The following is a 22,480-nucleotide window of genomic DNA, read 5'->3' on the forward strand; positions in this document are numbered from 1 at the left end:
TTCACACATACAAGGCAAGCTAATGAAAGAAAAGGAAAACAAATACCTATGATAAAAAAACAAGAGAATGCTGTTAATGGGCTTGTTTCAGAGTGGTCGGAAGTTCTGTCAGATGAAGTTTGAAGATCAGTCTCTTCTTTCTGCTCTTGAGTGAGCACTGTGCTCTCTGGCCACAGTCAGTGCCTCCAAAAATGTGTCTTTTCTTGTTGGAAGCAGGGACCAGTAAACACTGGTTAAGTGCTTCCACGAAGAGCAGTGTCCAGCCAGGAAGAATTGTTCTTTGAGAGAGCTCATGCTCTAGCCTTCCCATCTTTAAAAGTTTGAATTCCATGATTGAAGGAGGAAATCGAGTTTTTGTCTCAGCAAGGCAAAACCCTTAAAACCTTGTGAGTAGACGTTTCCCATTTCCGTCACATAATATATTACACAGTTGGAGAACAATGTTCAAGTACCATTCTTCGTTCTCTCATCTCAAAATGCTTTAGGAGCACATTTTTGAGGGGAGAAGGGTTGAGGTGATTTGGTTACAAAAATAAACCGTAGAAATTTGATCCAAACATTAGCTGTTTAAAGATAGGATGTTGTGTTGTAGGATGGAAGGAAGGACCTTTAAATAATCACCTAGTTCACAGGATCGTGGGACCGTGGCTCAGAGGATGTTTTTTCTCTTCCGTTTTGAGCAGATTGTTTCTGGTTGGCGTACAAGGTTAATGGGTAGTCTTAGTTATTTGTTAGTTTAGTTTATTGTAATAGGAGATTTACATGGTTGGACAGAGAAGTCTTTGAAGGATGTGACCCTACTGGGGGAGAGGGAAAAGCAAGGTCATCTAAGAATCTGTGGCCTGTTGGTTACACTGGTGGGTCTTGGAAATCAGATTCATGAGGGTTGTGCAGGCAGTCTGAAGTTGTTTTTTAATTGTTATTTTAATATTATTCTTTATGACACATAAGAACTTACTAATGATGCTTAATAAAAATATAGAACTTAGTTGTATTCAGTTCAACAAGTATTTGCTTGGCATTCGCAATGTGTCTACCTTATGCATCCCAGGGCTTTGGGCTCATTTGACATAGTGGTTTCTAAACCTCCTGCTAGTGTGAATTGGAGAGATTTTTATAAAAAGCTATTGAATCTGAGTCTCCGCTGATGGGAACTGGTAGTCTATCATAAAAAACAAAAACAACTCCTAATTTTCTCCTACTTTAGTGAAAACCTGCTCTCAGCTGACGATGCTGTTCCTTTTGGCCCCTCAGTGGGAGCTGGATCTTGGTCTCTCTCCAGACGTGGCCAGGAGGTGGATGGGTCCTCATAGCTCCCTGGAGACTCTGCCTGTACCACTCCCTTTCCGTCCTCTCTGTGTCGGCCCTAGAGCTCCTGTGTCTCCTTCAGTGAGGAGTCCTGGTCTTCCTCTCCCCTGGACTCCCGTCAGTCATCAGACTTCAGGATCCATGGCTGGAACCCTCGCAGCCGGTCTTGTTCCACTTCCCATGGTCACTCCCAGGGCCAGGTGCTCAGCGTGACCGCTCCAGTTTCCACCTAGCTCTTTCTGTCACATCTACCCTCCCAGCATCCCTTCCCTTCTGGTCCAGCAGATCCTAGACCAGTGGAGAGGAGAGCCGCTCTGGAACCTTGTGGCTCTTTTCCTGCTCCCACCTTGGCTGGCCCTTGTTGGCTTAAGGCCCTTATTAGCCTACTTCCTTCAGACCTTGAGCAGCTCTGACTCTCCTGGGAGAAAAGCCACTTCTGGGCTGGCTCAGTTGACTTTAAATTGTTGATCACAAACCTCAACCAGCTCTTGTTGTCTCAGAAATGACTCTTTCAGGCTTTCTCCTTCAGCCTGAAACCTCCCACAGCCCCGTTCTCCACACTCCTTCTCTGATGCTTCATTGAGAAAACAAACCGTACAACAAGCCCCCTCCGTGTCCTTCCAGCTGAGATAGAGGGAGTGCTTTGTTCCTGTGGAAGGCCCAACTGCACGCTTCTGGAGGTCCACTCCACCCAGTTCCTTCCGTTGTCCTCCTCTACTCAGTATCAGCAACTTCTGTCAGCTTAAAATAGATTCTAGTTTCTCAAGCAGATGAAAATCTTCCCTTGATCCCACAGGGATTTCTCTGTTCTCTTCAGAGTCATACTCTTCAAAGAGTTGTGTACACATACTGTCTTCACATCCTTGCATTCACTCCTACAAGAATTCAGTTAAAAAATTGGGGTTATTTAAATACAGAAATGTACAAAGACGACAATGATAATTATCCATATTCCCACTACCTAGAGTCAATATCTTGAAATATGTATTTTTTTTAAAGAAAAGTCCTTCTGTTGTGATCATTATAAAGAATTCAAATAAAATAAAAATATTAGGTGGAATTTAAAAAATTACTCTAATTGGGGCTGGCCCCGTGGCCGAGTGGTTAAGTTCGCGCGCTCCGCAGCAGGCGGCCCCGTGTTTCGTTGGTTCGAATCCTGGGTGCGGACATGGCACTGCTCATCAGACCATGCTGAGGCAGCGTCCCACATGCCACAACTAGAAGAACCCACAGCGAAGAATACACAACTATGTACCGGGGGGTTTTGGGGAGAAAAAGGAAAAAAAAAAATTACTCTAATTGAAAACACGCCATACCAACTCATTTGGGACGCAGCAAAAGCGGTCCTAAGAGGGAAATTCATTGCAATACAGGCTCACTTCAATAAACAAGAAAAATCTCAGATAAGCAATCTTAAACGACACCTAGCAGAATTAGAAAAAGAAGAACAAACCAAACCCAGAGTCAGTAGAAGGAGAGAAATAATAAAAATTCGAGCAGAAATAAATGATATTGAAACAAAAAAGACAGTAGAAAGGATCAATGAAATGAAGAGTTGGTTCTTGGAAAAAATTAACAAAATTGACAAACCTTTAGCCAGACTCACCAAGACAAAAAGAGAGAAGACTCAAATAAATAAAGTTGGAAATGAGAGAGGAGAAATCACAACGGATACCACTGAAATACAAAGGATCATAAGAGAATACTATGAAAAACTATATGCCAACAAATCTGACAACCTAGAAGAAATAGATAAATTCTTAGACTCTTACAACCTCCCACAACTGAAGCAGGAAGAAATAGAGAATCTGAATAAACCAATCACAAGTAAAGAAATCGAAACAGTAATTCAAAACCTCCCCCAAAATAAAAGTCCAGGACCAGACAGCTTCTCTGGAGAATTCTACCAAACATTCAAAGAAGATTTAATACCTATCCTTCTCAAACTATTCCAGAAAATTGAGGAAGATGGAGCACTGCCTAACACATTCTATGAAGCCAACATCACCCTGATCCCCAAACCTGACAAGGACAACACAAAGAAGGAAAACTACAGGCCAATATCACTGATGAACATAGATGCAAAAATCCTCAACAAAATTCTGGCAAACCGAATACAGCAGTACATCAAAAAGATTATACACCATGATCAAGTGGGATTTATACCAGGGACACAGGGATGGTTCAACATCTGCAAGTCAATCAACGTGATGCACTACATTAACAAAATGAGAAACAAAAACCACATGATCATCTCAATAGATGCAGAGAAAGCATTTGACAAGATCCAACATCCATTTATGCTAAAAACCCTCAATAAAATGAAAGTCTCTTCAACAGATGATGCTGGGAAAACTGGAAAGCCACATGTAAAAGAATGAAAATTGACTATTCTTTTTCACCATTCACAAAAATAAACTCAAAATGGATCAAAGACCTAAATAGTAGGCCTGAAACAATAAGTCTTCTAGAAGAGAATATAGTCAGTACACTCTTTGACATCGGTTTCAAAAGAATCTCTTTGGACACCATAACTCCTCAGATGAGGGAAACAATAGAAAGAATAAACAAATGGGACTTCATCAGACTAAAGACCTTCTTCAAGGCAAGGGAAAACAGGATTGAAACAAAAAAACAACCCACTAATTGGGGGAAAATATTTGCAAGTCATATATCTGACAAAGGGTTAATCTCCATGATATATAAAGAACTCACACAACTCAACAACAAAAAATCAAACAACTCAATCAAAAAATGGGCAGGGGACATGAACAGACATTTCTCCAAAGAAGATATACGGATGGCCAATAGACACATGAAAAGATGTTCATCATCACTAATCATCAGGGAAATGCAAATCAAAACTACACTAAGATATCACCTTACACCTGTTAGAATGGCAAAAATATCCAAAACAAAAAGTGACAAATGTTGGAGAGGTTGTGGAGAAAAAGGAACCCTCATACACTGTTGGTGAGAATGCAAACTGGTGCAGCCACTATGGAAAACAGTATGGAGATTTCTCAAAAAATTAAAAATAGAAATACCTTATGAGCCAGCCATCCCACTACTGGGTATCTATCCTAAGAACCTGAAATCAGCAATTCCAAAAGTCCCATGCACCCCATGTTCATTACAGCATTATTTACAATAGCCGAGATGTGGAAGCAACGTAAATGCCCATCAAGTGATGATTGGATAAAGAAGATATGGTATATATATATACAATGGAATACTACTCAGCCATAAAAAAAGATAAAATCGTCCCTTTCACAACAACATGGATGGACCTTGAAGGTATTATGTTAAGTGAAATAAGCCAGATAGAGAAAGACGAACTCTGTATGTCTCCACTCATAGGTTGAAGTTAAACATAGAGACAAAGAGAATTGATTGGTGGTTACCAGGGGAAATGGGGGGGGGGGGTGAGGGCACAAAGGGTGAAGTGGTGCACCTACAACATGACTAACAATAATGTACAACTGAAATTTCACAAGGTTGTAAACTATCATAATCTTAATAAAAAGTTAAAAAAATCAGTCTGACATTAGGCAGTAATTTTAGACATCTTTTTAGACGGATGGATTGGAGACGTAGATTGCATTATTTTTATATAAATGTGTCCAATATTATTGATGCTACTTATTTACTCCTTTATTTACAAATTGTTTTATCTCAAAAAGGAGTTGGAACAGGGAAACTTTCATTTAATTATTTTATTTTTTTGAGGATCACGTAGGTTCCTCACCACTTTTTACTATGAAAAACTTCAAGCATACAGAAAAATGGAAAGCAAAGTACAGTGAACACCTGTATACACACCACTGAGATTCAGTAATTAACATTTGGCTGTATTTGCATTTTTCCCCCTAAACCATTGAAAGTGAGTTGCCAACATCATGATACTTCATTATGAAGTACTTCAACATGCCTTTCCTGAAATATGGATATTCTCCTACATGGTGCCATTTTTGCTCTTAACGAACTTAACAATGATTTCCTAAAATAATCTAATACAAAATCTATAAGCATCTCAATTGTCCCCAAGATGTTTTTATGGATGTTTTAAACATTTGAATCAAAATCCAAGCAAGCTTCATGCAATGCATAGAGTTATGTCTTTTTAGTTTATTTATTCTAGAAAAGTCCCCCATCCCCCGCTTTCACTGTGATACTGACTGTTTGAAAAGCCTGGGCCAGGTGTGTTATAAAATGCCTCACATTATGGATTGTCTGATTTACTTTTTGAAGTCTCATTTAACTTATTTTCCTCTATTTCTTGACTGAAAGTTAGACCTAAAGGCTTGACTACATTCAGATTGAACATTTTTGGCAAGACTACCTCATGGCTGACCCCGTGAGCTTCCTGTTGGGTCATATTGGGGCGGTACCTCGGTTAGTCACACTGGCTGTGTTTGAGGGCTTATTTAAGATGGGGATTGCAAGTTGCGTGTGTGTATGAAATTTAGTTTTGACCGAATTGAATGGAGAAAAGAGAAATTAAAGTTCAACTAAAAGGATTGTTGACTTTCAAATATGTATTTCTTTCACTACAATACTTAGTATTTCTTAAAAGATCCCTCTGAGATTGAGAGGTCAAGAAACATGTTAAAAAGTTGAAGTCATTATATTTATTTTGTAAACACATGTTTCCATTTTGATATTATGGATGACCTCTCTGCCATGAAAGATGAGGACACTGGCACACTTCTTCCCATCTCCCCTCTCTGTGCGTCGTCTTTTATCATGTAGCCTCCTGTTGGGCGATTGTCGTCCTGAGGTTGTCTGACTCTGCTGTGTTTGAATGATACAGCAATCAGCAACAGCCCTTTCACCACAGTGTCTCCATTCCCAACTTCATTATTTTGATTTGACTTCTAATTGTTGGATCCACTGTCAGGTAGTTTTTTTATGGAAAGTTCATAGCTTCTACTTTAATCATGTTGAACATTGTTTAACAGATTTTTCTGTAACACAGTATGCTTTTAGATCTGAAGATTTGGTTTATTTGTTTATTTTCCTCATGTCAAGGAAACAGATTTGTCTTTTATCTTTGAATCATTTTCTTCTCTCTTTATTGAGTTCTTCACACCTGACACAGCAGTTGGCCCTCTGTGGTGGTATTTGTCTTCCATGTCTGTTTATCTTTGAGAACTTGTCTTTTTCATCTGCATTTACTGTGATTATATCCAGTGTTGGTAGTTCCGTTTTCAGCGGTGGCCGTTTAGTTCCACGTTGTTTCTAAATTATTCATGTGGCAGTGTGTTATTTGGTCCTCAGTTGGTTTCCTTAGATCTGTATGCTTCCTTTTCATCTTGTTTGACTATTTTATCATCACAATTTTGAGCTCTTGGTTTATTGATGTCTTCTTCTTAGTAAGGTGTTCTGTAGCCGGAAGCAATTATGAAGAGTTCCTCCTCTTCATGTATTATATTTTCTTCTAGGCTGGGCTCTTTTGTTATTGTTTTACTGTTTGTTTATGTTGTTGTCTTGCATGACATGGTAGGTAGTTTTCTCTGGGAAGCAGACTCTAAGATACAGAGGAAGTAAACTGAGGAATGCTCTTGGGATCCACTCCTATGGGGGAGTGAGGGATGCAGGGTTAGGCAGAGGGAGAGGTTGGGCTGTACTGCGGTCACAACAAAGCCTGACCCAGGGGCTCTGGAGCTGAGATGGTTCTACAGAGTTGTCCAGAATGGGCATGAGGGGCCCTGGCCTTGATTCTCCTGCATAGACCAGTGATTGAAATGCAGGCTGCTATTAGGGAGAGGATGAGCTATTGGCAAGGCAGCTTCAGCTAAGGATGCTCTTGGGCAACTGGGGAATGAGTGCTTCAGTCCAGAAGAGGGTGTCTGGGTGGTACAACCCAGCATCCAGAGTTAATTTTATTCTCCTAGTGATATTGTCCAGACATTTATTCTGTTTTCTCTGATAAGGTAGATGGGTTCTTTATTATCCTCTCACCCTAGCTGAAATGGGTATATTTCCCCCCAACAGAGAGATGGAGAGCTGAGTTTTTTTGGTGATATTCTCCCTTTTTCAGTAGCCTCAGAGAATGTTAAGTATGGTGTGAGGTAGGGGTCAGGATGCTGTATCCAAATTACCCAGTGCCATTTGCTGAAAGACTTTCTTTTCCCTGCTGTCTTTACTGTCATGTTGATCGTGAATCAGGTGTTCCTATCTGTGTGTATCTGTTCCCATCTCTTTTCTCTTCCCTAGTCCTGTTGGACTATTGTTGTGCAAACACCACACTGTCTTGTTTATTGTAAGTTTAAAATGAGTCCTGACGTCCACTAGAGTCATTCCTCTAACTTGGTTCTTCTTTGAGATAATCTTGGGTAATTTTTGCTCTTTGCCTTTCCTCTTAGTTTTAGGATCAGTTTGTCAGTTTCCATAAAATACCTGCTGCTGTTTTTTTCAGAGATTGCGTTGATATTATACATCAGTTTGAAGATAATGTGCCTCATTAGGATATTAAGTTTCCAATCTATGATCTTTATTTAGGGTTTCCTTAATTTTTAAAAAATGATTTATATTTTTGTTTGCAGAGTTCTTTCTTAGAAATCTTTTATTAGTTTTTTTCCTGTATATATTATTCAAAAAACATAGTAGAATGAATCACCATGTAGCCTCAGCAGTTTCAGTAACCTTGTTCCATTATAGAGCTCCTCCACTCAACCCCACTATTTCCCCCCAGGTTATTTTGAAGCAAATTAAAAATATATCATCATATGCATGTCAATATGTATTTCTAAAGGATAAGAAGTTCTCTTTTGTTTTAAAAAAACACCACCCCAATATCATTTTATACCTAAAAAAATAAAAGTAATTCCTTAATACCATAAAATATCCAGTTAGTGTCATTTGATGTTTTTTTGGTGTTATTGTAAATTATGTCATTAAAATATTCATTTTCTTTGTTTCTTGCTGGTATATAGATATATAAATGATTTTTTCATAGATTCATCTTGTATCCAGTAGCCTTGCTAAAGTTATTTGTTAGTTCAAATAACTTATCTGCAAATTATTTTGGCTTTCTGCATACACAACTGTATTGCCTCTTAGTATAAGGGCAGTCTGCCTCAAAGGGCAGTTATAAGATTGCCATGTTTAGCAATGATCAGTTTAAAAAATGAAAAAGACATGAACAAATGGAAAGTGAACAAATTTGATGTTTTCATTGTCTAAGGCTTTTTGATAACTCCTGTCATTATGTATTATAGACTGTCTTCAAATTTTTGTGAGTTGCTCAAATTATTTGTTATTCTGTGTTCTTTGTAGTTTCCCATCACCAGTGATTCTGGGAATTGGACAAGTAAGTGAAAAAAAGAAATTAACCTCATAATTAGTCATAAGTATAACTGATGAAGTTTTAAGAGCTTTTGTTTAAGACTGTGATTTACAAATGTATTCAGCTGGCAGAGGACCAGAGGATCATGGTACTCTTGGTGAAACAGCATGAAATAGTGACACGTTCTGTTCATTCTACAACTTAGGAATGGTTGTATTTGTAGAAAAAACAACTACTTATTTTAACTTTCTTAATTGAATTTAATTGTCCTAAAGCAACGGGCCAGAAGACTGAAAGCCCCGAGGCCTCATGGGTAACAGATGAAGGGGCTGGTGGCTTAGGTAGGGCCTGGAGCACAATTGCCCCACTTGAAGTTGCTCTTGATACTCAGTTTAAACCACCATGCCTGAGAGGAGAAGGGATGGGGAGATGAGGGGAGGCCCACCATGCCCTTATTGTCAGAACCCCAGAGTGTTTCCAAGAGAAGCAGGGAATGAATTCTTACCTCATATCTCTCAGTTTGTAAATGCTGGCACTGATTTCAGATTTTTATAAAACCCTCTCTGGGCCGAACAAAACATGTTTGCAGTTTGCTTCCTGCAGTTTGTGATGTTTGTTCCTAAGTAGAAGGGTGAGCTTTGGATAAGTTTTCAGACCAACCCCATTGGACTGTTTCTGAAATTTTCCATTAATATTAATTTGTGGCTTGTTTACTCTTTTGGTCATATGCTGGTGATTTCCAGTAGACAAGCAGTAGTAGGCACCAATGATTTTTTGTTTTGTTTTGCATTAATTTATGGGGAGAACAGCTTAAAATTATGAAAGTTGTATCTGTTAACTAAATTTTTAACTATGAATCTGGCAAAGACTGCCGTTTATATGATTAAGCATTATTCTGGTTAAGTGTTTTGCTAATATCTTATTAAGCAACATTGAGTTTTGCAACCTCATTTTATTGCCGAACCAGGTTTGTGTTTGCCCACTGCCCAGAAAGCCAAACACCGAGACAATGAGATTGCAGCAGAGAGAGAGTTTACTCACAACGCAGCCATGTGAGGAAGCGAGAGCATGAGCCTAAAATCTGCTTCCCCAAAAGTAGAGGCTCAGGGATATTTATGGGATGGGGGGCAAGGTGGTCTGAAATGTGGAGGGAGGTGATCGGAGGTGAGGAGAGGTGAGGTCATTGATGATGTACACAAGCATAGTCAGACTTCATGGCTCCATAGGACGCATGTTCACAAAATGGCAGCATTAGCACAATCTGAGGGTGGAGTTTTTAGTCTGTTGATGTCAAAAGGTCACTTATCGGACATCTGCATGGGCCCAGTTGATGAGTTGGTGGTCTCAACGGGCCTGAAGTGCACAGGGGGTTCTAATTCCTGAAAAACAGCTCCCACACCCATTACCGTGGTGACCCAGGCTCCGGGAGATGTTATCTATAGGAGCCTAGTGGGAGTCAGAGAGCATATTGCCTAAGCAGCACAGTTAACAATGGGTGCATTAAACAGCTAAACCTATAATCAGTAATTGCAAAAAGGGAAAAAAACTTTAGTTCCTAGATAATCATCAATGGCTGCTTGCCGGTTTCAATTTTGGGGGAAAATAATAATAAGGAAACAATATGTTTCCTTAAGTTCAAAAATATATTATTTTTATGTTTCAATGTGAAAATATGTAGAAAAAAGCACATTGAAAGATGAGTGACTATGTGGTCATGTGCCCTTTTAATTCCTTGAGGCAGGTCAACTCACTGGCTTGTACTGAATAAAGGTAAAGCCTTTCTGATTTGTAGTTTGTTGGAGAGAGGCCAGTAGACTTAATTTTAAATATTCGGAATTACAGAATATTTAAAATAAGTGTTAGTGTGTTTCTGTAAGAATTATAAAGTAAGTAATAAATACAGACTACAATTATAATTCAGGATGGAGTCAAATTATATAAATCTATCGTAAGTATTAAGTTTGTAAACCATTGGGATTAAGGTTTAGGATCATAATCATTTTGAAGGAGTCCTTAAAGTTTTGCATCCTAACATGGAGAAAATTAAGTTCTAATATTTGCATAGGAAGAGGATATTGACGTTTTTAATTTTGTAATGATAATCTGGAGTATTTCTAATATACCTGGTATACTCCAGATGAATAGGATTTGAATGAGACATTTTTGCAGTACCAGCTAGACTGAGGAGAAAAGTAAATCCCTTTTAAAATTTGTTTTTTCTTAATTTGTCTTCCATGTTACAGAAATATTGGACTTTACAAAAAGTGCATTTATGTGTGGAGTTTGCCCCCTCGCCCCACCCTCACACTCACTTTATGAGGGAAGGTGACCATATGCTTAGTCTATGTGAAGTATGGTCCAGGATCAAGTGGCCTCAGCGACTGTGATCACTCTGGTCACTTGGGGACACCATTCCTTTTCTCCTTTTGTCAATGTTCCTTGAGCCCCTTGAGATATGGGTTAGAATATTTGGTGTTATACTTTTGGCCTATGATCCTGATGGAATCCATATAGTGGCAAGAAAAGCAATTTTAATATTGCAAGAAATAGTTTTTTTTTGGAACCTAAAAAATGGATTTCTTTGAATGTATTTCTTTTTGATGAATCCGTTTTCCAGATATTTTGCTGAAGTTTCTCTCTCCCCTTTTCTTTAGATGGCAGCTACCATAATGATACTCTATGTGTCCAAGCTAAATAAAATAATTCACTTCCCTGATTTTGACAAGAAAATTCCTGTAAAGGTATGTAATGAAAAGTACATACAGCTATGATGGAAGATGTGAAAATACCATACAAATTGATCTTAGAGTACAGGTCCATTTCTGTATACACTGTTCTTCCTGACTACATTGGGTAGAAATGTCTTAATAAAGATTTTATATCATTCAGTTATCCATTAATGTAACATAATAATAGTAAAAGTGTGTGCTTAGCAGTTGACATTAAGTAAATACTATGTGTCTTCTGAAATGACAAAGCCCTGTATCAAGGATTGGCAGGCTTTTTTGGTAAAGGAAAAGTTAGTAAATATTTAGGCTTTGTGGGCCAGACCATCTATGTTGCAGCTATTTGGCTCTGCCACTTACCATGAAAGCAGCCATAGATGATATATAAGTGAATCAGTATAAGTGTGTTCTAATAAAACTTTATTTATGTACCCAAGAGGTGGGCTGGATTTAGCCATGGGCCCTAGTTCGCTGATCCCTGTTTTAAGTTTTCATTTATAGCTTGATTTGATAAAAGCCATGAGTTGAATGAAAAATACAATTTGATATACAGTCATGTGCCACGTAACTAGGTTTTGGTCAACAGACCGCAGAAATGATGGTGGTGCCATAAGGTTAGTACCATAGAGCCAAGGTGTGCAGTAGGCTAATACCATCTAGGTTTGTGTAAGTATAGTCTGTGATTTTCACACAACAATGAAATCCCCTGACGACACATTTCTTAGAACGTCTCCCTGTCAAGTGATGCATAACTGTACATAGAAATACATGTTTTTTTTCATGGTGGAACCAGAAACATGAGACCTGCCATTCCTTCCTGGGAATGTGGAACGGAGCTAACTTGTATTCAAGAGTGCTGGGTGCCAGGCATTAGGCCAGGCATTTAATTCTTAGAGCAGTCCCGTACAATGGGTAGTGTTAAATTTGTTATAGTGACATTTGGATTTAAGAAGGTTAAATCAGACTGTCAGTTCCTTGAGGGTGAGGACCTCACATGGCTTGTTCACTGACATGTCTCTAAGGCCTGGAAAAATGCTGGCACCTGGCACTGGATTATTCATCAGGTTGGCTAAGCACATGCTTATGGCATCAACAGGGCCATCTACAAAAAGAGAAAAACAAAATGTTGAAGTATATAGAAGGTATTAACCCAGTCATCATGGGAAAAATTGAAATGTTTTAAAATTGTGGAATTTCATCTCTACATAGAGAAAAAGGCATTATATCTGAATATAGTTGAATGAATAATTACCCTTGTAACCATGCCCCAGGTTGTGAGATCAGACCACAAAATCCTCCTTACCAGCTCTTCTGACTTTTGTAATAATAATTTTCTTGCTTTGTAATTTTTCTAAGTTTGTTTGCATCCCTGAATTATATAGTTTACTTTTGCCTATTTTTGAACTTTGTATAAAGAGAATCAAATTCTATATATTTTTTTGTATCTTGTTGCTTTCACTTGTTATTATGATGGTAAGATTCACCCATATTGTTGTGTGTAGCTGTATTCTTTTATTTTCATTGTATGAATATACTATAATTTACTTACCTGTTTTACGGTTTACGGTAATTTGGGTTGCGTCTAGTTTGGGCACCAGAAAAAGAAAAAGCACTGCTCTGAACATACTTATAGTTGGATGTCAGTACACATATACTAGTCAGGTAAGGCTGCCATGGCTTGAACAACAGGAGTGTATTTTCTCACAGCTCTGAAGGCAGGAAGTCCAAGGTCAAGGTGCCAGCAGGGTTGGTTTCTGGTGAGAGTTCTCTTCTTGGCTTGTAGACAGCTGCCTTCTCTCTGTGTCCGCATGTGGGCTTTTCTCTGGAGAAGAGAGTGAGATCTCTGGTGTCCCATCCTCTTCTTATAAGGACACCAGTCCTATTGGATTAGGGCCCCTCCCTTCTGACCTCATTTAACGTCAGTTACTTCTAAAGGCCCCATCTCCAAATACATGCACTGGAGGGCTGGAAAAGAATGAATATGAATTTTGAGGCGACACAGTTCAGTCCAAAACAACACATGCGCATGAGTTTCTCTGTGAGGTATATCAAGGAGTAGAATGCTGCTCCTGGGTGTGCGTATCTTCAGCTTTCGTAGACAATGTCAAAGTGTTCTCCAAAGGGTTGTACCAGTCCACACTCCTGACGAAAGTGCATCACAGTGCATGTGGCTCCATATGCTAGCCGATTGTTGGTGTGTCGGTCCTTTTAGATTGTGGGAGTCTGGCAGGTGCAGTGACATTTTCTTGACTTTAATTTGCATTTCCCTGGTTACTCATGAGGTTGAGCACCTTTTCATTTTTTAGTGCCGGTTTGGATGTCTTCTTTTGTGAAGTACCTGTTCAGCCCTTGTGCCCATTTTTCTATTGGGTTGACATCTTTTCATACTGATTCGTGTAGGAGTTTTTAAAAATATGTTAATGATAGTCCTCTTGTTAGTTATATGCAGTATTACAGATACATTTTCCCTCTCTGTGGCGTCTCTTTTTATTTTCTTTAGCATGTATTTCTTTATCATGTGTAGGAATCGTAATTTTAAAATAGTTAAATTTCATCAATCTTTGCCTTTATGATTCATCACTGTTTTTCTTATTTAGGAAATCCTTCCTTACTCTGAGGTCATGAAGATATACTTCTAGATAAAAGGTATTTAGGTCTTCAGAGTTAAGTTTTAATCTGCCTGGAGTTGATTTTTGTGTATGATGTGAGGTTAATGTCCAATTTCATTTTTTCCCCAGAGAGCACTCACTTTTCACAGACTCAGTTGACAGGTCTGTCCCTGGTGCTGTGCCACTTGGACCATGCCACTGTGTTCCCATGTGCCGTTCACATATGTGTGCATCTGTTGCTGGGCTCTCCATGCGTTTTCATTGGTCTCTTTGTGTTGTCTGCACCATAACCACACGGTCTTAATTACTATAGCTTTATGAAAAAGTCTTGCGCTTTGGTGGAGCGAGTCTTTCCTCCTAGTTCTTGGTTCTTCACATTTCTATATGAATGTTAGAAGCAGCTTGTCAAGTTTCAGAAAAAATAACCTTTTGGGATTTTGATTGGGATTGCATTGAAGCTGTAAAGCAGTCTGGGATGAATTGATGTCTTTAAAGTATTGAATCTTTCGAATCCATATGTATAACATGGTATACATACCCCTTCTTTAATTGCCCTCAGTAAAGTTTTATAATTTTCTCTATAGAGTTTATTTTATTTATTTATTTTGAGGAAGATTAGCCCTGAGCTAACTACTGCCAATCCTCCTCTTTTTGCTGAGGAAGACTGGCCCTGAGCTAACATCCATGCCCATCTTCCTCTACTTTATACGTGGGACGCCTACCACAGGATGGCTTGCCAAGCAGTGCCATGTCCGCACCCGGGATCCGAACTGGCGAACCCCGGGCTGCGGAGAAGCAGAACGTGCGCACTTAACCACTGCGCCACCGGGCCAGCATGTAGAGTCTATTTTTTGTTAGATTTATTCTGAGGTACTTCTTTTTTTTTTTTTGCCATTGCATGTATATTTTAAAAATATATTTGGAAAATTAGAGGTGCTTATTTTTGTATTTCTTTTGTATATTATTTTTGTATCTGCAAAATAATGGAATATTAATTGTAATTTATTTGTAGTTTTGGATTTTTTCTAGATTCGCAATCAGGTCAGCTGCAAAAAAATGACAATTTTGTTTTATTCTTTCCAACATTCTAACTTTTACTTCTTTTCACTTGCCTTGCTGTATAACATAGACCCTTTAGGACGATGTTGGTAGAAATAGTATTACTGGGCATCTTTGATCTCAGAGGGAAAGCTTTTAACATTTCACCATTAAGTATGTTGTTTGCTGTGGGTTTTCTGTAGATACCTTTTATCTGTGTTCTAGTTATCTTTTACTGCATAACTTAGTGACTCAAAACAATAATCATTGTATTATTTCTCACAGTTATTGTGGTTAAGGAATTCAGGAAGTTCTCAACTGGGCAGTTCTGGCTTAGGGCTTCCATATAGTTGCAAACAGACAATGGCAGAGCTGAAACAATGGTGATGTGGTTAGTGCAGCTGGGGGCTGGTCACTCATCTCTCTCTAACTGTAATCTCAGGTCTCTCCATGTGGTCACGCGTGTAGGCTAGTTTGGACTTCCTTACAAAATGGTAGGCTCAGGGGAGTCAGAATGGTTGACAGGCTGGCTGAAGTCTTCAAGGTGAGTGTTCCAGCAAGCAAGACCCAAACTGTGTTCCTCTTGATGACCTAGCCTCAGAGGTCACATGGCATCATTTCAGCTGTGCTCTATTAGTCGAAACAGTGCCATCTAGTTCTAAGAGGAAGGGACATAGACCCTATCTCTGGATGGAAGGGAATGTCAAAGGCACATTTTAAGAGTATGTGGGATGGGAGATATTAGCACAGCCGTCATCTCTGTGGAGTTGTCTGTTTCTCTTGATATTTCTGTCAGGTTTTTGTTTTGTCTTGTTTTTATTTTATGTGTTTTGAGGCTGTATTGTTAGGTGCCTAAAAATTTAACTAGTTCAGTCTTCTGGGTGATTAAAGTGTTTAATTATATGAGGTGGACCTCTTCTGTTTCATTTCTTTTAGTGTTACCCTGGAAATTACAACAGGCACAGCTAACTTACCAGATTCTCGAGTTGACTAGTAAATGCATCCTTCCCTCAACAATGTAAGGATTTTTCCTCCATTTACTTCTCCTCCCAACTTATATGCTCTCGTCAGAGCATACTTGGCTTGTCACCAAGTTCTTTAATATTCTATTTAAATCTCACAATACATTTATATTTTCTTTTGAAAAAACCCTTAGTGCTTATTTATATTTACCCACAGATTTACTGCTTCCTTTGTTTTTCTTTCCTTTTTGCATTTCACACTTTCCGTTTTCCTCCTGATTGAAGTACCTCGTTTAGAATTTACTTTACTGATGGTCTGCTTAAATTCCTTTAGTTTCTGTTTGTCTGACAAAGTCCAAGTTTTTACTTTGTTTTTGAAAAATATTCTTGTTGAGGGTGGAATTCTAGTTTGGCAGAGCTTTGAAGATGCACCTCTGCTGTCCTCTGGCGCCACTGTTTCTCTCTGGGTTTCTGTGTCCCCTATGGTTTTGGCCTAGGGATTGATTCCTCACTATCTTCCCAGTTATTCCATGCTCTTTTGAAGGTTTTAAGTTATTTTAGCTAGTATTTTTAATTGTTGTCAGCTGGGAGATTAGCACAAATAATGTAGCCCACCGTTACCAGAAACTAGAAGTCACTATTGTTTTTATTTTGAATTATATATATGGAAATAGAGGCAACTGATTCTTTTCAATGCCTAAGACCCTGTGAAGTTGAAACATCACCAGCTGTGTTATTGTTGAGTGATTTGTAGGCTGTTAGCCAGAATGTTGACAAATAAAGGGGAAGATCCTGGATCTTTTAGCCTCTCTTCCGTGTATCTTCTTCCTTGAAGAAATATCCTGATCATAAAAAATTGTATCTTTTTTTTGTAGATGACACATAGTATTTCAAAATCTTTCAAAGGATGTCTTGTCTGAGTTGCATGCTTAGTGTCTGTTTAGTGGAAAAAGAAATGTTGGACTCACCTTGATAGCTACAGACTGTTAGATCAGGTAAAAAGTTCTTAAAATTTATTGTTTGAACTTATGAAAGGATATGTATTTTTTCCACTTACAGGAGACTAGGACTTAATGTTTGTCTGTTCCTAACAATCTGTCTCTTGACAATCAGCAAATAATTCAGGAGCTCAGAGTTCAGTAAAGCTAATTCAAGTGAAGGGTACGGTGTTTGACTTTGGTAGCTGTTTAATCATTCTAGGCATTTAAAGCAAATAAAGTAACTCCAAAGTAATTTGGCTGGTATACACAACTTTTTGAAAGGGTCACGAACTGTGTGACATTCCAATGAGAGATATGACCCTTTGTCTTTGTCCAGAAAAATGCATCTAGGCGAAGATAACAGAAGTTTGAACGCCTCCCAGGCCTCCTGAATCTCATGCATAAACTGTAAATACCCATCTTCAACTCACCAACCCACCAACGGGAGAGGTGCTCTTTCAGAGCGTTCCTTTAGGGAAATAGTCTACTAATGTGGGCAAGGTCAAGATTTCTGTTTCTATCCAGCCCACACCCCCACGCCCTGCCCACCCATGATTATGGATATCACTGCCCACCTAATTGTTTTGATCACCTGGAGGAACTTGTGAATGTTGTTTGGATTCTGGAAAATTCACAGTCATTTCAGGGAAAGGAACTCAGAATGATTTGCTTAGTGATGGAGTGTGAATGTCACCATTTTTATATATGAAGGAAAATGCATTATTGGAGTTCTAAACAAATCTTCTTTCTTTTTTTTATTGAAGCTGTTTCCTTTGCCTCTGCTGTACGTTGGGAACCACATAAGTGGATTATCAAGCACGAGTAAATTAAGGTAGAGTGTGGGGTCGTAGGGGACGAGGTTCTTCCTTTGCTTCTGTTGGTACAAAAGACCAGGTTTGAGTTTTCACGATACTGCTTGGGCTACATATAGGAGAGAGTAATATTGAATAATTTAAGAAAATAAGGTAGAGTTTTTACTTTAATTTGATAATGTTTTTAGAAATGTTAAAAGCCAATATTTTTTTCCTTGTGTTTAAGCCTGAGCATACAATGTGAGATCTGTAGAAATCAAAATAAGGAAGATTCACTTACATGCATATGGTTCTGTGTAACTTCTGGTGTCGTCACAGTTTTATAAAAGCAGAATATTCTGTCAGATTTGGTGTACGTCAGATTTGGTACAGGGAAAAATAAATGACAGATGTTATTTTCAAGTGTGTGCCATACACTCCTGAAATTTGCATCTGTATTTATTTTAGGGTCCTTTGATTGACTGCTTTTATTAAAAGTAACTGTACAAAATGAAAATAAAAATGTAAAAAGACCAAGCCGTCCTTTAAATTGGAAAATGTGGTGTGAAATATGTAGCCTAACGAACACACATTAGGATCACCACCTTTGTGACAAAAACGTAAATAATGAGAAAATAAAGTTTGTGCAAAGGGTGACAGAAATGGAGGAAAACCTGTTTGTATGGTGTGGGTGGCGAAGAGGCAGGTTGGAGGTGGACCAGAAGGAGAAGGTGTGTGAACCTGAGAAATGTGAATGGAAGCCTGTCGCCTTTCACTCGTGTTTGGAAGGACAGGTTGTGGGTGTGAAAAACAACAGGTGAACTATTGTTTTTAGTTATATATTTTGGTCGGCTTGTTGTTTCCTTCTGCACGTAGGACAATCAGTGTTCCTCAGATTTGCTTTAAAGCGCCCTGTGGCAAATGTTGTTGCTGTTCCCACGTGTCCTCTTGGCCTGACTGCGTTCACCTGCGCTGTGGGGCCATGGCTTCAGTTAGCACTAACAGCTGCTCCCTCTCCTGTGGGGGTCTCTACCTTGCAATGAGGCTTGTTTTTTTAGTGATCTTGGAAACATCTTTATTACACGTGTTCTAGAACACTTCTCTACATACAGTTCAGGCTGGCTGAGATGAGGGCTTCTCGGGTGCCATGGGGGCTTTCTGGGAGAAGAGGGGGAACCAGCAAATGACAACTAGGAGGAAGAAGGAAGGAAGATTGCTTATACATGGTGTCATGTAGTGTATTCCTCTATCCCTGTAGTTTCCATAAACTGGTAGTTGGTTCCAGAGGCTTGATCAGAATCAGGTTCAATTTTCCAGGCAATATCAGTTTATTGGTGATGTTGAGTTCTTTCTACTGCATTACCCCACATAATGTTTTATCTCATTTTTAATGATATTAAGATCAATTCCACTTTTTAATGATTTTAAGGAGTCAATCTTGTCCCTTCATTAGAAAGTTCCCCGTCAATCTTTCACCTAAGGGTTTTAGCATCCACTGATGATCATTGTCTAGATCCATTATTTCATTACAAATTGCAAATTGGTGATTTTTTAACTATATCACCCTTCCTGTGTGTATTGTCTAAACCTCAATAAATACAAACTTTCACCATTTCACACAGGAAAAGCAGGATAAAACCTTTGTTTATAATGTTCAGAGTAATAAATTAGTGTCCCGTCACTTTCAATGGTGACCAATGAGAGTGGTTTTTTGTTTCTTTTTTACTATCATTATGAACTCTTGAGTTTTCATTTATCGATGCAGATCCTTTATCAGGTATGTGTTTTGCAAATATTTTCTCTCAGTCAGTGGCTTGTCTTTCCATTTTCTTCACACTGTCTTTCAGAGCAGAAATTTTACATTTTAATGAAGTACCAGTATCTTTTTTTTTTTTTTTTTGGTGAGGAAGATTGGCCCTGAGCTAAAGTCTGTGCCAATCTTCCTCTGTTTTGTAGAGGATTTTATATTTGGTGGGACACCACCACAGTGTGACTTGACAAGTGTTATGTAGGTCTGTACCTGGGATATGAACCTGCGAACCCTGGGCTGCAGAAGCGGGGTATGCGAACTTAACCACTACGCCGCTGGGCCGGCCCCCCACTATCAATTTTTTCTTTCATGGATCATGGTTTTGGTGTAGTATCTAAAAGCTCATCACCAAACCCAAGGTCACCTAGATTCCCTCCTATTCATTTTCCAGAGGTTTTATAGTTTGTATTTTACGTTCAGGTGTATGATCCATTTTGAGTTAATTTTCATGAAAGATGTAAGACCTGTGTCTAGATTCAGTTTTTTGCATGTGGATGTCCAGTTGTTTGAGCACCATTTGTTGAAACAACTGTCCTTTCTTCATTGAATTGTGTTTGCTCCTTTATCAAAGATCGGTTGACTGTGTGGGTTTATTTCTGGGCTCTCTAGTCTGTTCCATTGATCTATTTGTTTCGTTTACTTTGTTTCAATTCATTAGAGAAATGATTCTTTTGAGGCTCAAATTGTACCATCTCAGGCCAGCGGGAGCCCCTTTCAGTTGGCCCCTGTATTCTGGGGGCTCCAGCAGTCTTTACTTCCTTGCTTTCTGGCACGTGATATCCCAGGCTTATCTTGGATTTTCCTGCTATTTCTCCAAGGATCCCCTGGCTATTTCCAGCGTTGACTGAGGCCACAGTCTGGGTGCTGGATATATTTTAAAGGAAGATCTAATACAATATCCTGATGAATTGCATGTGGGATATGAGAGAAAGAAAAGAGAGAAAGATGACTTGATGGTTTCTGCTCTGATGAAGTCGGGGAATGGGATTGCCGTTGATTGGGTCTGTACCTGGGAGTAGGATTGCTGGGTCATACGGCTATTTTGTGTTTACGTGTGAGGAACCGCCAAACTGTTTTCCAAAGTGGCTGCAACATTTTATATTCCCACCAGCTCTGTATAAGGGTTATAATTTGCCTGCATTCTTGCCAGATGTGTTGTTGTTGTTTTGATGATAGCTATTCTAGTGGTTGTGAGTTGTTCTCTCATTGTGGTTTTGATTTGCCTTTTCCTAATGACTAATGATGTTGAGCATCTGCTTATTGGCCATTTATGTAGCTTCTTTTGCCTACTTTTTGATAGGGTTATTTATCTTTTTGTTATTGAGGTATAAGTCTTCTTTATAGATTCTAGAAACAGGTCCCTTATTATATATGATTGCAAAACTTTCTCCTATTTTGTGGCTTGTCTTTTTACTCTCAACAGTGTACTTTGAAGCACAAAAGTTTTAAGTTTTAAAAAATTTAATTAGTAATTAAGCTAAAATATACCTAACGTACAATTTGCCATTTTGGTGGACTCTCTTTCTTGAGTGTACAGTGCAGGGGCGTTAAGTATGTTCACAGTGTTGAACAACCATCACCACTATGTCCAGAGCTTTTTCATCATCCCAAGCAGAAACTCTGCACCCGTTAAACAGAAACTCCCCATTCCTCCTTGCCCTCAGCCCCTGGTAACCTTTATTTTACTTTATGTCTCTATGAATTTGCCTATTCTCGATATTTCATACAAGTGAAATCATATAATATTTGACCTTTTATGTCTGGCTTATTTTGATTAGCATAATATTTTCAGGGTTCATCCATGTTGTAGGATGTATCAGAATTTCATTCCTTTTTAAGGCTGAATAATGTTCTGTTGTATGTATATGTCATGTTTTGTTTATGTATTTATAAAAGTTTTAAATTTTGATAAAGTCTAATTTATCTGTTTTTTCTTTTGTTGTTTGTGCTTTTGATATTATATCTCAGAAGACTTTGCCTAACCCAAGGTCGTGAAGATTTACTCCTATGCTTTCTTCTAAGAGTTTTAGCTCCTCTGTTTAGGTCTTTGACACATCTTGAGATAGTTTTTTATACGTGGTATGAGGTAGGAGTCCAAATTCATTCTTTTGCATGTAGATGTTCAGTTGTCCTAGCACCATCTGTTGAAAAGACTGGTTTTTTTCCCCATTGTATTTTCTAGGCACCCTTGTTGAAAAGTAAATGACTATAATTGTAAGGAGTTATTTCTTGATTCTCAGTCTTATTCCACTGATTATATGTCTATCCTTAAAACAGTACTAGGTAGTACTGATTACTGTAGCTTTGTAGTAGGTTTTGAAATTGGCTTTCTGGTTTCCTTGTATTTCCGTATTAATTTTAGAATCAGCCTATCAATTTCTGGGGAAAAAAGCCAGCTGAAGTTTTGAGAGGGATTGTGTTGAATGTGTAGATCTATCTGGGGCATCTTAAGCCTTCTGATCCATGAACATGGAATATCTTTGTATTTGTTTAGGTCTTCTTTAATTTCTTTTAACAGTATTTTGTAGTTTTTAGTGTATAAGCCTTAGACTTCTTTTGTTAAATTTATTCCTAATAATTTTGTTCTTTTTTATGCTATCATAAATGGAACTGCTTTAATTTTCTTTTTGGGTTGCTCATTGCTAGTGTACAATTGATGTTTTTATATTCATTTTGTTTTCTGCACACTTGCTTAACTCATTAGTTCTGGTAATTCTTTTTTTTTTTAAAGATTTTATTTTTTCCCTTTTTCTCCCCAAAGCCCCCCGGTACATAGTTGTATATTCTTTGTTGTGGGTCCTTCTAGTTGTGGCATGTGGGACGCTGCCTCAGCGTGGTCTGATGAGCAGTGCCATGTCCGCGCCCAGGATTCGAACCAACGAAACACTGGGCCGCCTACAGCGGAGCGCGCGAACTTAACCACTCGGCCACGGGGCCAGCCCCAGTTCTGGTAATTTTTTAGTGG

General features: G+C 38.6%; 1 protein-coding gene across 14 annotated transcripts in view; it reads left to right on the plus strand.

The window, feature by feature from the left end:
• Positions 1-22,480, plus strand: part of SLC35D2 (solute carrier family 35 member D2) — a 56,363-nt gene that overhangs the window by 1,936 nt on the left and 31,947 nt on the right. For 10 of the 14 annotated variants that reach the window (XR_006518636.2, XR_011497233.1, XR_011497234.1 and 7 more), the window contains exons 2-4: positions 8,590-8,623; positions 11,254-11,340; positions 17,679-17,746. The exons of 3 other annotated variants lie outside the window; for them this stretch is intronic. Coding sequence is in view for 8 of the 11 variants with exons in the window: in XM_044756588.2 (XP_044612523.1) it covers positions 8,590-8,623; positions 11,254-11,340; positions 17,679-17,746 (189 nt within the window). In the remaining 3 variants the exon portion in view is untranslated. Of the gene's footprint in view, positions 1-8,589; positions 8,624-11,253; positions 11,341-17,678; positions 17,747-22,240; positions 22,466-22,480 lie in introns of those variants that run through there. One more of the 14 variants, XM_070495402.1, reaches the window with a different exon arrangement.

Source organism: Equus asinus, chromosome 23, assembly GCF_041296235.1.
Source record: "Equus asinus isolate D_3611 breed Donkey chromosome 23, EquAss-T2T_v2, whole genome shotgun sequence".
Classification (NCBI taxonomy): Eukaryota; Metazoa; Chordata; class Mammalia; order Perissodactyla; family Equidae; genus Equus; species Equus asinus.